We start from the raw sequence: 13,590 nt of genomic DNA, 5'->3' as shown, positions 1-13,590 counted from the left end.
ACTGAGAAGTTGAAAGGTATGATGAGCAGACTGTTTGGCTATGTTTACATTAGGAATACGGGCCTATTGTTACAGCTGCAAATACAGTCAACATTACCATGTAACAACTAGCAACCATGGTTTAATTGGCAGGAGTGGAATTGTCAAAGCTGCATCTAAACCCTTTAAACCTTGAAAAGAATGGTGGGAACTCTGTGCCCATGGTGATGCTATACAGGTTAGTGTAGAGTGAAGGTACTTCTTTTCTCCCATGTGCCTACCCCACTATACAAACCTCAAAGAATCTTTAGCTGCCACCCTAAACTAAGTGCCACACTGCCACAGTTACGTTTCTTGCTTGTTTACTCCACACTTACTTGAAGAGAATGTTTAAGAGTAATCTGAATTAAACCAGCTATGGTTACAGAAAAATGGGAAGGCACCAAGGAAAGACAACCAAGCGCAGACCACATTAGTTGTATGCATTAACAAAATATGCAATATTTTACTCAGACAGTGACTGCACGCTACTTTCCTTCTTTTCTTCTATGGCTATTGCTAACCAAGCTCCTTACTACGGCCACTGCCCATCCTCCTCAGCTGTTCACAACTGCAATGTCTGAAAGTTATTTTTTTGTAACCATCAATAGTAAAAAACAATCACCCTCCCCAGTAAGTAACTCAAACAAAGACATCTAGTTACAACACACTAATGCAATGTTCAAGGTGGCATGAGGTTCAACCCCAAACAGGGATTTCTGCACATTCATACTACCACCTGTCAAGTATCATTGCAGGCTTACAGAATACCTTGTTATTCGCTTCTATGAAAAATTTGTGATTCTCAATTTAAGAAATGCAGCACCTTGCATCTCACATGAGCAACCAGTTCTACTTTTGACTACAAGTGGGTATAATGAAAGAAAAATCCATCATGGAATAATTCCACACAAAACTAGCCGTATAAATATCTGATAATACTGCTCACTCAGGACATCCAAGGAAGATTGTGCCAACACAAGAAAAAGTCCCTTCTAGTGGACTCTGCAAGTGTTTTGGAAAACATTCATCACAGTACACAACATATCCCATGAAAAGTGAAGACTTGTGTGGATCATTCAACCCAACTAAAAGAAATTTGGCACAACTGCATCCTAGTACCCTCAGGGATGCACAGTAGCAAAGCCCATCCACCACTCATGATGTGTATGATATATTTGTGGTGATGACTTCACAATCTTTATGAATATTCATCATATTCTTACAATACATACACGCCCACTCTCTTGGAGGATGTGAACAGTGACAAACGTGTGCGATACCACATGAGCCCTATCATTGGCAGCAACAGGAAGTGCACCAATTTAGTCATATAAAGCTGAATTATCCTGCGCTCTGCCATCAGGTTAACCAATGACAGTGGGGCATTGGAGTGGGTATGCATTTTCAGTAGAATCCACGCAAAGAAAAATTAAAAATCTACACTCAATTTACAGAAAGATGATGTGTGTTAAGAGGTCAATAGCAAATGAGTTCTATTCAGTATGAAAGCTGTGTAGTTCTGAAATGCGAGTGGTGAAAATGTCTCTTGTAGCTCCTTGGCACTTACTTGCATGTTACTGTAGTAATCTTACACATACTTGTCCACTGTCCCATCTAAAAAAGGAAAAGTTATATGCAAACTAAGGAATACTTACTCACTCTAGCCCACAACACACTTAAAATATTTTACTTTCACTGCTAATGCGGTACTATTATTCTGTATTATTTATTATGGGACTATAATTCATAGCTCTCACCCAATCGGACAAAACCAGGAATAATAAAGGACACTTACCATACATTTGAGTTTCACACTTCATATCCTTCAGAAAATGCATGCTAACATAAATCATATCATTCTGCCAATTTTCTAAGTTTATAAGAGCAATATATAAAGTGTGTCCCTATTTTTGAGTCTTTGACGCACCATGATTTTAGGCTTTTCCCAGTTTTCATGAGCTAAGTAGTTGAGAAGTATGGCAAGGGTCATTTCCATATGTGTCAATGGACAATCAATGTACACATGATGTAACTGGCAAATCTGCATGTCAATCATTATGTCATTTGCATATGACATCACTGCCATTTGACATGTCAGTTATGCAGACCACACCCGCCTCTGCACAATCTTACCATGAGGGGTACTAGGATGCAATTATGCCAAGAAATGTTAGTTATAGTAAATGCCTATTCGATTATTAACTTTGGTATAGACACCATCCACGTGCCTACAAAATCGCCAAAGACACTGAGCAGAAATGCAATCCTGGATAATGCAAAACTGAACAATGAGAAATTCTACACCACTTTAAGAGAAGCTCAATTTTGGATTTCTAAACAAAATACTCACTGTTTAAAATTATAGGTGGCTCGTGGGGTCAACAATATTAGGTCTGAGTACAAAATGTACATTTTTGGCTACACCCTTATCAGTCCTACTGAATCAGTTGTGTGTGATTAACAAACAGGAGTCCCAGGCATTTAAGTTATGGGGATCATTCTTGGGAATAAGATAGCTTTGGCACCTTTTTTACTATTGTCCATGCTACATGTATTTACTGTAACATTGTCTGGAGCCAAGCGTGGTCCTGCATCATAAAAGGTGTGAAGTGATATGCAAGCAATCCAACAAAGAGGCCATGTGTGACTGTAACAAGAAAGTATGCAAATGTATTTGAAAAGATGAAAGGAAATGCCCTTCAGATATGAGTGGGACAACTTCAGTAGTTACACTTTGTCTGTTTAAAAGCTATCCATGAGGGATTCTTTTGGAGTGCCCTATTCTCCTCAGACATAGAACAGGTGTGATGACCATACAAGGAATACTTACACTGAAGTTATGTTAATTATGCAGGAGACCAGGTGGAGACTGAATAAATTCAAGCATGGTCATGTACGACACATAAGCATTACAATCTCAGAAGAAGAGTCTACTCCTGCTTCACAAAACATTTGAAAGTTGAAAGAAACACTGATCTACAGATAGACGTATCACACTGAGAAGAAATGAAAAGCTGACTTTGATCTGCATGGATCAAGCTCACCTAGGTTCGAAAACTGACCAGACATACCAAATAGACAAGAGCACAGTAACGCACAAGTGACAGTGAAACAGTAAAATTGTAATGCTTTGAATACATATTAAGTCCAATGTATTATTTCTAATACATTCAAAAATGGAAGTACAATAAATTACAGTTGAGAGCAAAGGATATCAATGACTGGGTTAAAGCGGAGACCTGATAACAGCATATGAACAAGATTATCAGAAATAGTTCTAAACCCTTGAGAAATAGTATTCGGTCCACTGTAGCAGCCTATGAACATACAGTAGTACCTAAGCGTATCTGCCATTACAAACAGTGGTGACTATGTGTCATTTCTTGCTGGGGACAATCGGTGGTTGGACTTCCAGTTGCACGGAGTCACCCTTATTGCCTAACTAGACTTCACAGCAAATCTTTTTGTCACACTTGGCTTTTCTTGCTCTCAAGCCATCTTGACCATAACAAGGCCACTGGTTAGCATAAGAAATCCTTCACTTACCCCCACCAATGGACATTAATCAGGTGGTGCATTTGAAGGTTTACCTAAAATGGTCCCCTGAAACTTAGAAATTGCTAACTCCTCATGAGTGAGCTGCACTTCTTTAGTATCTGCATTTCTCCTTGTTTAAATGCAGCAAACAATATTAACACACCTTTTATAGATAGGTTGGTACTAGGCTAACTGCCTTTGTGAGCCATAAAGCCTAGCCAATTATCCCTTGTGAGACTCAAACCCTGCACCTTGTGTTGGCAAGGCAAATACCTTAACCATTAGGCCACCCTCCCAACCATAAAGTACAAAATTCAGAATGCAACCATAGACTTGCTGAAAGTTCTTGAGGGCTAGGTCCTTTGATTTGTATAGGTCACTCAGTTAACTAACGCCCTTTCCAAATACAAAACAGTTATTTCATATTCTGCTTATCTGGTTATTCTTTCTCATGGTTCCACCACTGTCTAGCATATATTTTCATTGGAAAAGATTATTTACTGGAAATCATTAATAACAGATTTGCAATTCCCAAAAATCTGTAAAACCACCTTAGCTGAAATTGGCATTTAGAGATACTGTAGCATTTGCTGCACGTTAATGACTTTGTGTTCACTGTGTAAGAGATGTGGTTATATAATGTTATATAATGTTACTAAAGGCTACTGCAAACAAGAACCAGGTTTTCAGTACCACACAACATCATACTAAGGCTGTCACAGACAACTCATACCTAACATGATACTGAGGCTCTTAAAATAATCCATCCAAACGGCAAAGACCTCCAAAACGTAACACAAGAAACAAAAAGCCTCAGCAACCTGACAAACACAGAGGCAGCACACTACATGAAATATGCATCCTGGAGTCGCATTGTCACAATCCAAAATGCCAAAAGTTTACACGATCAGATATTCCAGATATAAGTAAATCCACGATGAGTCACAGTGATGCACCACCCATCAGGATGCACAGTGATGCACCACCCATCAGGATGTGCAAAGAACGAATCACAGTCTGTTGCTTACTGGATGCCAGTATTTGCAACATCATACATTCGTGCAAGTCCTTAGCCACAAATTCACAGGTAAATATTTGGCACACTCATAGTGCAGGTGTGCATAAATGACTTAAGATTTACCTCTCCCTGGGCTATATGATACAAGACAAGACGGAGCTCTCAGAATATGTTTGAGTCTGATATGACCCCAGCCGTGACCAGTATTTTAATTTTAGTTAGAATGATGCTGCACTACAAATGAGTGTTGACTTCAAATACTGGCTTAGGTTTCTGGTGGCACTGAAATGGTGTCAGACGTGCTCTTAAATGACTCCTTCAGTAATCTGCTCATGTAAGCACAAACATTTAAATGACACAAAAAGGAAAAATTAGCCCAAATGAACCCTCCAGTAGTTTTCTTATGTATGCACAAGCACTTAAATGACATCAAAATGAAACATTTCTTAAATGACATTCTGAATATGTACAAGCACTTACATGACATCAAAATGAAACAATAGCCCAGACAAACCCTCCAGTAGCTTCCCCATGTATGTATGAGCACTTAAATAACATCAGAATAAAAACTTCACCAAATGACCCCCAAGGTAGTTTGTCCATGTTTGTAGAAGCACTTACATGACCCATCCAGTAGCTGGCCCATGTATGCACAAGCATTTAAATGACAACAAATTGAAACCTTTTCCCCATGCCCCCTGTAGTTTGTCCATGTATGCAGAAGCACTTAAATGGCCATCCAGTAGTCCACCTCTGTATGTACAAGCAGTTAAACAACACCAAAATAAAACATTTCCCTAAACAACCCCTCCAGTAGTTTGCCCATGTATGCACATGCACTAAAATTACATCAAATTGAATCCCTTGCCCCAGTGACCACCCAAGTAGTTTGGACATGTATGCAGAATCACTTTAATGACCCTTTCAGTAGTTTGCCAATGTATGTACAAGCAGTTCAATGATACCGAAATGAAACAATTCCAATGACCCCTCCAGTAGTTTGCTCATGTATACAAACACTGAAATTAAACCAAAATGAAACCTTTCTGCCAGCAACCCCTCCAGTAGTTTGCCTCTGTAGGCACAAGCATTTAAATGACATGAAAATGAAACATTTCTCCATGACCACTCTATTAGTTTGTTCATGTACGCACGAGCACTGAAATGACATCAAAGTGAACATTTTCACAAATGACTCCTACAAAAGACTGTCCATGTATGCACAAGCTAAAACTAATGGGTGGACAAAGGCCCAAAACCAGGGACAGTCGTTAATTATTTCTCTTATAAACTTCAAAAGATGCTAGAATAACAGGTTATGCATTAGAATGCATTTTCTGAAGGAGACAAAGGCTCAAACTCTTTAACATAATTTTAATAAAAATGAAAGGAAGTGATTCCCACCCCTTAATGCTTGCATTCGACAAGTAAAGCCTAAATTAATGCAAAGATTAAGTGAATTAAAAAAAAAAAAAGCGATCACCAAAACATATTGTTAGAGTGCATTCATTCCTTGCAACTGCAATCTAGCATGGCTTTGGAAAAAGTACAATCTCAAAATAAATCTCTTGCAAAACACTTTACAAACTCAAAAAATGTTCCTACATTCAGAAGTTTTCTCTCAGGCATTCTTATATCACATTGTGGGCGGCTATAAGCCTTTAAGAGCGCCTATGTCAGTCTGCAGGTGGGCGAAAAAAGGCTCTTTTATTAACAGTAGCCATGATGTAACCAAAAGAATGACACAAGCTACTGTTTCATAATCTCAAGATGGACTGATTAAATCAGGAGCCTTTGCTGTATGCTGCTAGCCGGGAAATCATCAGAAAGACAGTTGAAATCAAGAACACAGTCCTTTATTTCTCTAAATAACAGCATTGATAGATGAGGACAAAAAAATTTTTGGACAAGGATGCATGTTCCAAAAGGCATTGTTCTCCTTTAATATGTACAACTTGAAGGGCAAATACATATGCATTCTTCAACATTATGTCATGTAAGTTTGAAATTAATTTGATTTTGAATACATTAATGTACATATAAAGTGCAAACAGGAGTTGAGAAACAGGGCAGCCCTGCCCAGTTCATTGTATAAAGAGATGGAAGCAAAGTATCTGGTGTTTATCTTTATGAACACTCTAGAGTTGTGTTTCAGAGCCTTAATTAACCATATGAAAGAAGCAAGGCAGCCGCTATGTAATAGCCTAGTTAACATTTCCATCTATTCCACAGTAAGTTTTGGGAGATTTAGGTTATTCAAGTATGTCCCAATCAGTGGAAAAGAACTTTGATGAGATGAAAAATCTGAATGAAGATGAATACCGTAGGTGGCAAAGCAATTAAGTATGTCCACAGTTGAGGAAACCAGCATTCATGACACTGGGTGTTAGATTTGTGCTATCAGTCTATCAGCTTGCTGTTCCCTAAGATGCAAAGGTATGTATTTCTGAGAGTTCAGCAAAACTTCGAAATACCTTCATTTTAACTACTTAGAGAATATTTGGCCTTATATTCTAGCTTTCTGTTTAAACTGTATTAACTCTTCCATTAGATCAGTAGCTCCCTGACACTTTGAACTGCCTCAGTCTGTGTTCAACATACGAGCCTGCAACTTTTATCTATTCTCCTGAGATCTCTTTTAAATTCTCCCAGCTGTCCACCTCAATGATGAAAAATGCATCTCTGCCCCATGCCAATCATAGATAAACCCCTTGATACAATCCTTATTCTCCACCGACCAGCAGAGAGGTGGGCTCATTATTAACCCACTGTAGCTGTACAGAAGAGTGGTCAGGTGGAGCAAGGGACAAAAGCTGCATTAAATAAGCATACTCTCTGGACAACAAAATGTATTTATTTATTTATTTATTGGTATCTGTTAACCGGGTTAGTCCAGCTGAGTTTGTGGCACATTTTCAGTGGAGACCCGAGGAGAAAAGCTCCGGGAAGAAAAATACAATTTAAGAATATACAGTTTAAAAATAAATTCTTAACTATCATAGCTATCCTAGAGTAGCTATTTTATCAGTGAAAAACAAGTGTACTTTATAGTTGGAGAAGGGAACAGTGAATACATATATCCACCACTCCTAGAAAACCACACACCTGTTTAATAAATGCAGGAATAGACAACAAACGAGGTTCAGGCTGTGAAAGTTGTGTGCTTCTGTCTCCAGTACAAATACCCTCCTGGTTCCCTTCAAATTCCAGTATCTATAACTGAAATTCCATGTGGTATACGCAGATACAGTCATGTATATAACGCTCCTTTTGTATGAGCTGTCCGTTTCACCTGATCTTTAGTATTTCCCTAATTTGACATCACACACACTGATGTAAAATTAACCTTTTTCTCATTCCAGTTGGATATGAAGCAAAACCCCCTATTACAAACCCAAATCATGTTCTAAATCAGTTAAATGCATTTCCTGCAAAATATCAAATCAGGGTTTAACTTAAGTACGCAAGTAAATATTTCTGTCTTTTCATGGGGTTAAAAAGCCATTTATGTTCTAGGAGTGCAGCCAGACATTTGAAATAAATTACAAAATGTTGCTATCATTGTAATGCAGCTCACATGCCTTAGATAAAATCCAGTTATTGCTTTCAGTCCTACTATCGGACTTTGTGTACTCGAAAACAAGCAGCCTTCCAGGAAAAAAATAGACAAACCATAGATATAAATAAAAAATACTTCCAGCACTAACAGTGATCATTAATCTAATCTCACACAGCTCTTTAAGATATTTACAATCAATTTACAAACAGAACTTCCTAGGATGCACAATGCCTCTACAGAGAAATATTCATGTTAAGTGCACAATCAGAAAAAAGAAAAGGGTGCATCCACAGTCTAATATCAAAGCAGCTAAGTATATTTACATAAAAGACACCAAAAGCCCCTCGCTCCCTCTTTACGGTAACTTCTTTTATCCACAGCCTGTGAAGATAACAATGATATTTATCTGACCGTATAAGGATGCCTTCATTTTTGCCCCTGCCACCACTTCCAAGAGTCCAACAGCAACATCAGAAATACAAACTGTACATCATCTATCACTCTTCAAACTTTCTGTGAAATAACATCAAATTAATGGCACATCTCTCAAGGGTCATCTACTTATCATACTCACACCTGACGTAGCCATTGTAACAGACAAATCAGGGAACGAAGGTTCCAGACAAAAACACTAAACAAGCATAATACCGACTAGGGTTCCTATTGAATTGTCGACAGCTTAGGTTGTTGAATGCTTAATCATCGACATCTAAGCATCGAATGCTTACAATAGTGAGCGGCTACATCATCAAATTCTTTTCTTGGGAAAGAATTTGCATGGCTGTTATTGGGGATTTGCCCTTTCCCCAATGTAGAGCAATCTCGGAGTTGGTATATTTAGTTAGGGGGGGTGGGGGGGGCAAAGCCCCCCACTATATTTGGGTGTGTTTATTTTGTTTACGGACAGCCACTCCAGTTCTTTCCTGAGGAAAAAATTTGATGATATGGCCGTTCGCTATTGTTAGCTTTCGACGCTTAGGTGTTGATGTTTTGGAATTTGACAACTTAAGCTGTCGATGTTATGATATAGATGCTACCGATTATAGGAACAAATTACCATTTTTGAGTCTAATGTGAAATGAAGGTAAAACCCTTCTTTTGGTATTTGTTGTGGTACAGTTTTCGGTCCTTTAATTGCCTCTCCCTACCACCACATCTGGTTTTGCTGATACAGTTGATTGCTGAGAGTCTTTGCCTGATATTCACCAGAGCTTTTTTTGGGTCCATAAGATAGAGGCAACTTCCTTCCAATGAGACCACAAATGTCACTGCATTCAGGAGTTCAAACTTCAGTCTGTTTTGGGAGCACAATTTAATTTGCAAGCAAAATGTTATTCTCTGTTTATGCATCTCCTGTGAGTAATCATAGTCATTATACTCATGAGCCCTCTAACCGCAATAACTTTGCAAGGGAGCCTCAGTAAGGGAAGCACTTTTTTCTTTTGAAAAAAGTACTCAGATGAACCAAGATGGGAAAAGGAATCCTGGACCCAAGCTACTGTAAGAGAAACTCTTGATGAGCCTGCTCTATACCAAACTAGTCCACTGATACACCAGACCTTTCTGATAGCATCCTCTCTATGTAGGCCATGAAGTTCGCCCCTCCTCTTTCTCAAGGAAACCTGAGATATGAAGATTCTTTCTTCTGGCCCTGTCTTCAAAGTCCAACACCCTTTGCATCCAACATAACTAGTCTGGTCTCTAAACTGGCAAATCAAAGGTCATGTCCCATAATACAATCATCATTTTCCATCACGTAATCTGAATGGTGCATCAAAAAGATTTCAGAAATGCAGGATGACTTATCTAGTTTCCATATGTAATGGAGGAGGAAGCTATTTATCTTCTGCAGTTCCATCATGACCATGTCCAATGTAGTAGATGGTATCAGCATTCTCAGTTTGGGTGCCCATATTGGTAGAAACAAAAGTGTGATCCTAAGCGCTTTCAGTGATCATCAACCGTGTGCTTAGCTCTCGTGGCAGGTTACAGTTCTATCATCATCATCATCATCATCACCATCATCATCACCATCATTATCATCACCACCACCATCATCATCATCACTATCATCATCATCATCATCATTATTACAGAGGTACTTATGAGTCATAAGTGGATCTGATGATGCCTGAAGTGATAAACTATGCAAACTTAAAACACTTAGCAAGTATCTGGGACGGAATAATTCAGGAGTAGCTGATTTCACACTTGCATCCCAACCAGAAGTCCTATAATAGCAATAATAATAATAATAATAATGATAATATTTGATTAAGACTATAAACATGAATGGTTAAAGCAAGACTAACAAAGCAAAAGATGAAAGGTCAATATTGATAGCTAACTGAAGCAGGCAATTTAAAAATGGTTTATAAAATCTTTATACAAGATGAACCACTGAAACCTGTATGTTCTGGCAGTAGGAAATGTCATTGCAATCCATCTGAATTGTGAAATTGGTAATTTAACTAAATATTAAGTCCAGAAGAAAGAGCTCACTTTGAGGGTTTCTTATCCCTTCACATTGATGCAATGAATCAGTTGGTGTGTTTGCCTGATGTGTTTAGTAACTGTGTGATGCGATGCAGGCCACAAAACATACTTGATTCAAAACCCTCGAGGAAGGACAAGTGTACATATTTTCATCCAGCATGTCTGCTTAGAAAACTACCATATACTTCATATACCCATTCCATGTTATGACTATATAAACACTTCTATAACTTGTGGGGGTTTGTGGTGCACCTGAGGCATAAGATTTGTTTATTGAGGGAGACAAACAATATTGTAGCAAGGCTGACATATAAATGTTGATGTCTTCATAAAACATGACTAGTGGAGACAATCCTACATACGCTGAAGCTGAGGAGAACATGACTCTGTTCAAACTTGCTTATATGCAACTTATCAAAAAGTGAGCTGATCAAAAGCAAAGTGATGCACTTTTCAATAAGTGTGTGAGTCTGTAGAGACAGACCACCTCAAACCCCCTCCATGCAGGATTTTCATCCCTTCCACCAGAGAATTTGATTGACAACTCTTATGATCACCAAGCACTTTACCAACAGTCAGTTGGTATGTTAGCAAAGATCACCCTTACCAAACACCAAAGACTGGAGCAGTATCTAGTTCATTAACTTTAAATATGATCTTAAAATGGGAAAACGAATTATTTGGAGGACTGAGATCAGAGAGAATGTACAGTTGTTTTGTGTAAATTTATCATAAAGGTAGATGTTTGAATGATCACTACTGCAGCAGCCAAAGCGTTATGAGTTATGTACTGGTAAGGATATTGTGATGACCCACCACTGCCAACCAGTAATCAAGGAGCCTCAACCTAAAAACTACTGACAACAGAGGAGGACATGAACTGAGAGGATGACAGGTACACACGTAGTACTACCAGATGCAGCTCTCTGCATCATGTGCAGTTTCCCTTAAGAGCACACAGAGACCACAGTCACTCTTGGGCTGGTTTCTCCCTATTTCTCCAGATCCCCAGTAAGACTTCCCACTGGCACAGCTATACAGTTGAGATCTCAGCTGAGTGACCAAGCCAAGACCTCCAGCACCCTGTCTGTCCAACCAGTGCTTCATGTCCCTGCCCAAGTAGCTGACACATGCAATCTTTGATGTTTGATTTACACACACACACACACACACAAACACACACAAACACACACACACACACACACCTGGGAAAGGCTGGCATAGGTTTACTAACTATGCTCCCTTCTGCCCAGACTATAAGGTAGTTACTACTGCCACAAATCATTCCTTATCAGCTACTTTATGGCTCTTAACAAAGGGTGTCCAATCTTACTGTGTAATATTAATATTAATATTAATACAAATGACCAAGAGCAAGGCTATTAGGAGTGGCCCACATAGTGTCACCAAATAAATATGAACGTACTCTCAAAACATAAATGTCTCTACACAGATCATCCACAAGGAAAGGTTTAAATATATTTAATAAAAAAATAAAAGAACAAGACAATTTTAAATATATATTCACAGTGACAAAAGTTCAAAACCATAGGAAATATTTAAAATAACACTGCAGTACAGCCTCACACAAATAAGGAAAAATTAAATCTAAACAAAGCATTGCTACATTCCTGAATGTATCTAAGAGAGTTATACTGCTCCCTAGAAACTTACTTCATTAGGGCAAGGCAGATGTGGTGAATGGTTCTTCTTGTTGTTGTAAGGTCCAAGACAGAATGCAGAATGCTCTGTCTCACTAAGCAACTTCTCAAAATAATATCAAAAATATTACTGCTAGGATAGCTTGCAGAATGACATAATTTCTGGTCATCTGACTTCTAGATCCCAGACAAAACCCTCATTGGTGGCAGCATTTAGCATCCACCTGTAAAAATATACAGACAAGGGCTTTTGCTCAGATCTTTGGCAGGTGCTGGAAATTATAAAACAACTGCATTCTTTCATGCTTTGAAAGCAGCAATTAGTTCATCCCAAAGACAATACCGAAAGCCTAGTACAGACTTTGTGTCTCTGGCTGCATTGAAACCTGTCAGCTAGCCTCTTTATGGCCTAGCCTATAAAGTAATTTAATTTTAGATTTTTTTTTAAAGTTTGCTGGACTGAGGTTACCCCTCTGGTTTCCTCTGTTAACATATACACTTAAACAGTTCCAATAGGGCATGTACATTTCTGTTCTCTTCCAGTAGGGCACACTGTGGATACATTTTAAGCAAAAGCACTTTACAAATACCTTTTTCATCACAAACATCTGTACAGAGCAGTTTGATATACACGACATATAGCTCTAATATATTTGTAACACAAACATCTTGTATAAATTAGTTTGACATTCACAAATGACATATAATTATTTACAAAATTCCAGCTAGCTGTGCTGGCAGCACCTGCTTTTATCACACTTCTTTCCCCCTTAGAAGACTCAAGGTAGTTTTTCAAGTGCCCCTTGATAAACTTGATAAACTTTGCTTGACAGGAATAAGCCTACCTGGGAATACATTACCCCATTCCCTGTCTTGACATTCCAGCTGCCTTGGCATTGCTGACCCCAGTGCAGCGCTGTGCTGTCATATCATGTGCCTGCAACCTTAGGCTCTACCATAGTAAGTTGGGATTTTGCTAGCTGGCTCCCTGTAGCCATAGATCCCCGTTAGACTCCTCCTACCACCTACTGCAAATACTTAGCACAAGGGCCTCTATATCATGGTAAGGTTTCATGGTGTTATCATGGTACAATTTGTGTCCCTTCCTCCTGCCTAGCAGTTCTACCATGTGGTTAAAATCACTGACCTTCCTTACCACTTTGAAGAGTCCCTCCCAAGTTGCCTGCAGCTTATTGTGTCTGACAGGAATGAGAACCATTACCTGCTACCCTACAGCATACTCTCTGGCTCAAGTATTCCTGTCATACCAGACCTTTTTCTGCTGAACTCATTAAAAA

General features: G+C 38.7%; 1 protein-coding gene across 1 annotated transcript in view; it reads right to left on the bottom strand.

The window, feature by feature from the left end:
* LOC122814469 (zinc finger protein 845-like) overlaps positions 1–13,590 on the bottom strand; it is a 781,911-nt gene that overhangs the window by 230,956 nt on the left and 537,365 nt on the right. Inside the window, exon 8 of the mRNA XM_044087049.1 lies at positions 1,620–1,635. Within this exon, the coding sequence (XP_043942984.1) occupies positions 1,620–1,635 (16 nt within the window). The remainder of the gene's footprint in view (positions 1–1,619; positions 1,636–13,590) is intronic.

Source organism: Protopterus annectens, chromosome 10.part0 (genome assembly GCF_019279795.1).
Source record: "Protopterus annectens isolate FY-2018-M chromosome 10.part0, PAN1.0, whole genome shotgun sequence".
Lineage (NCBI taxonomy): Eukaryota > Metazoa > Chordata > Ceratodontiformes > Protopteridae > Protopterus > Protopterus annectens.
Note: the sequence above shows the minus strand (reverse complement) of the source record. Positions and strands in the feature narration are given on the sequence as shown.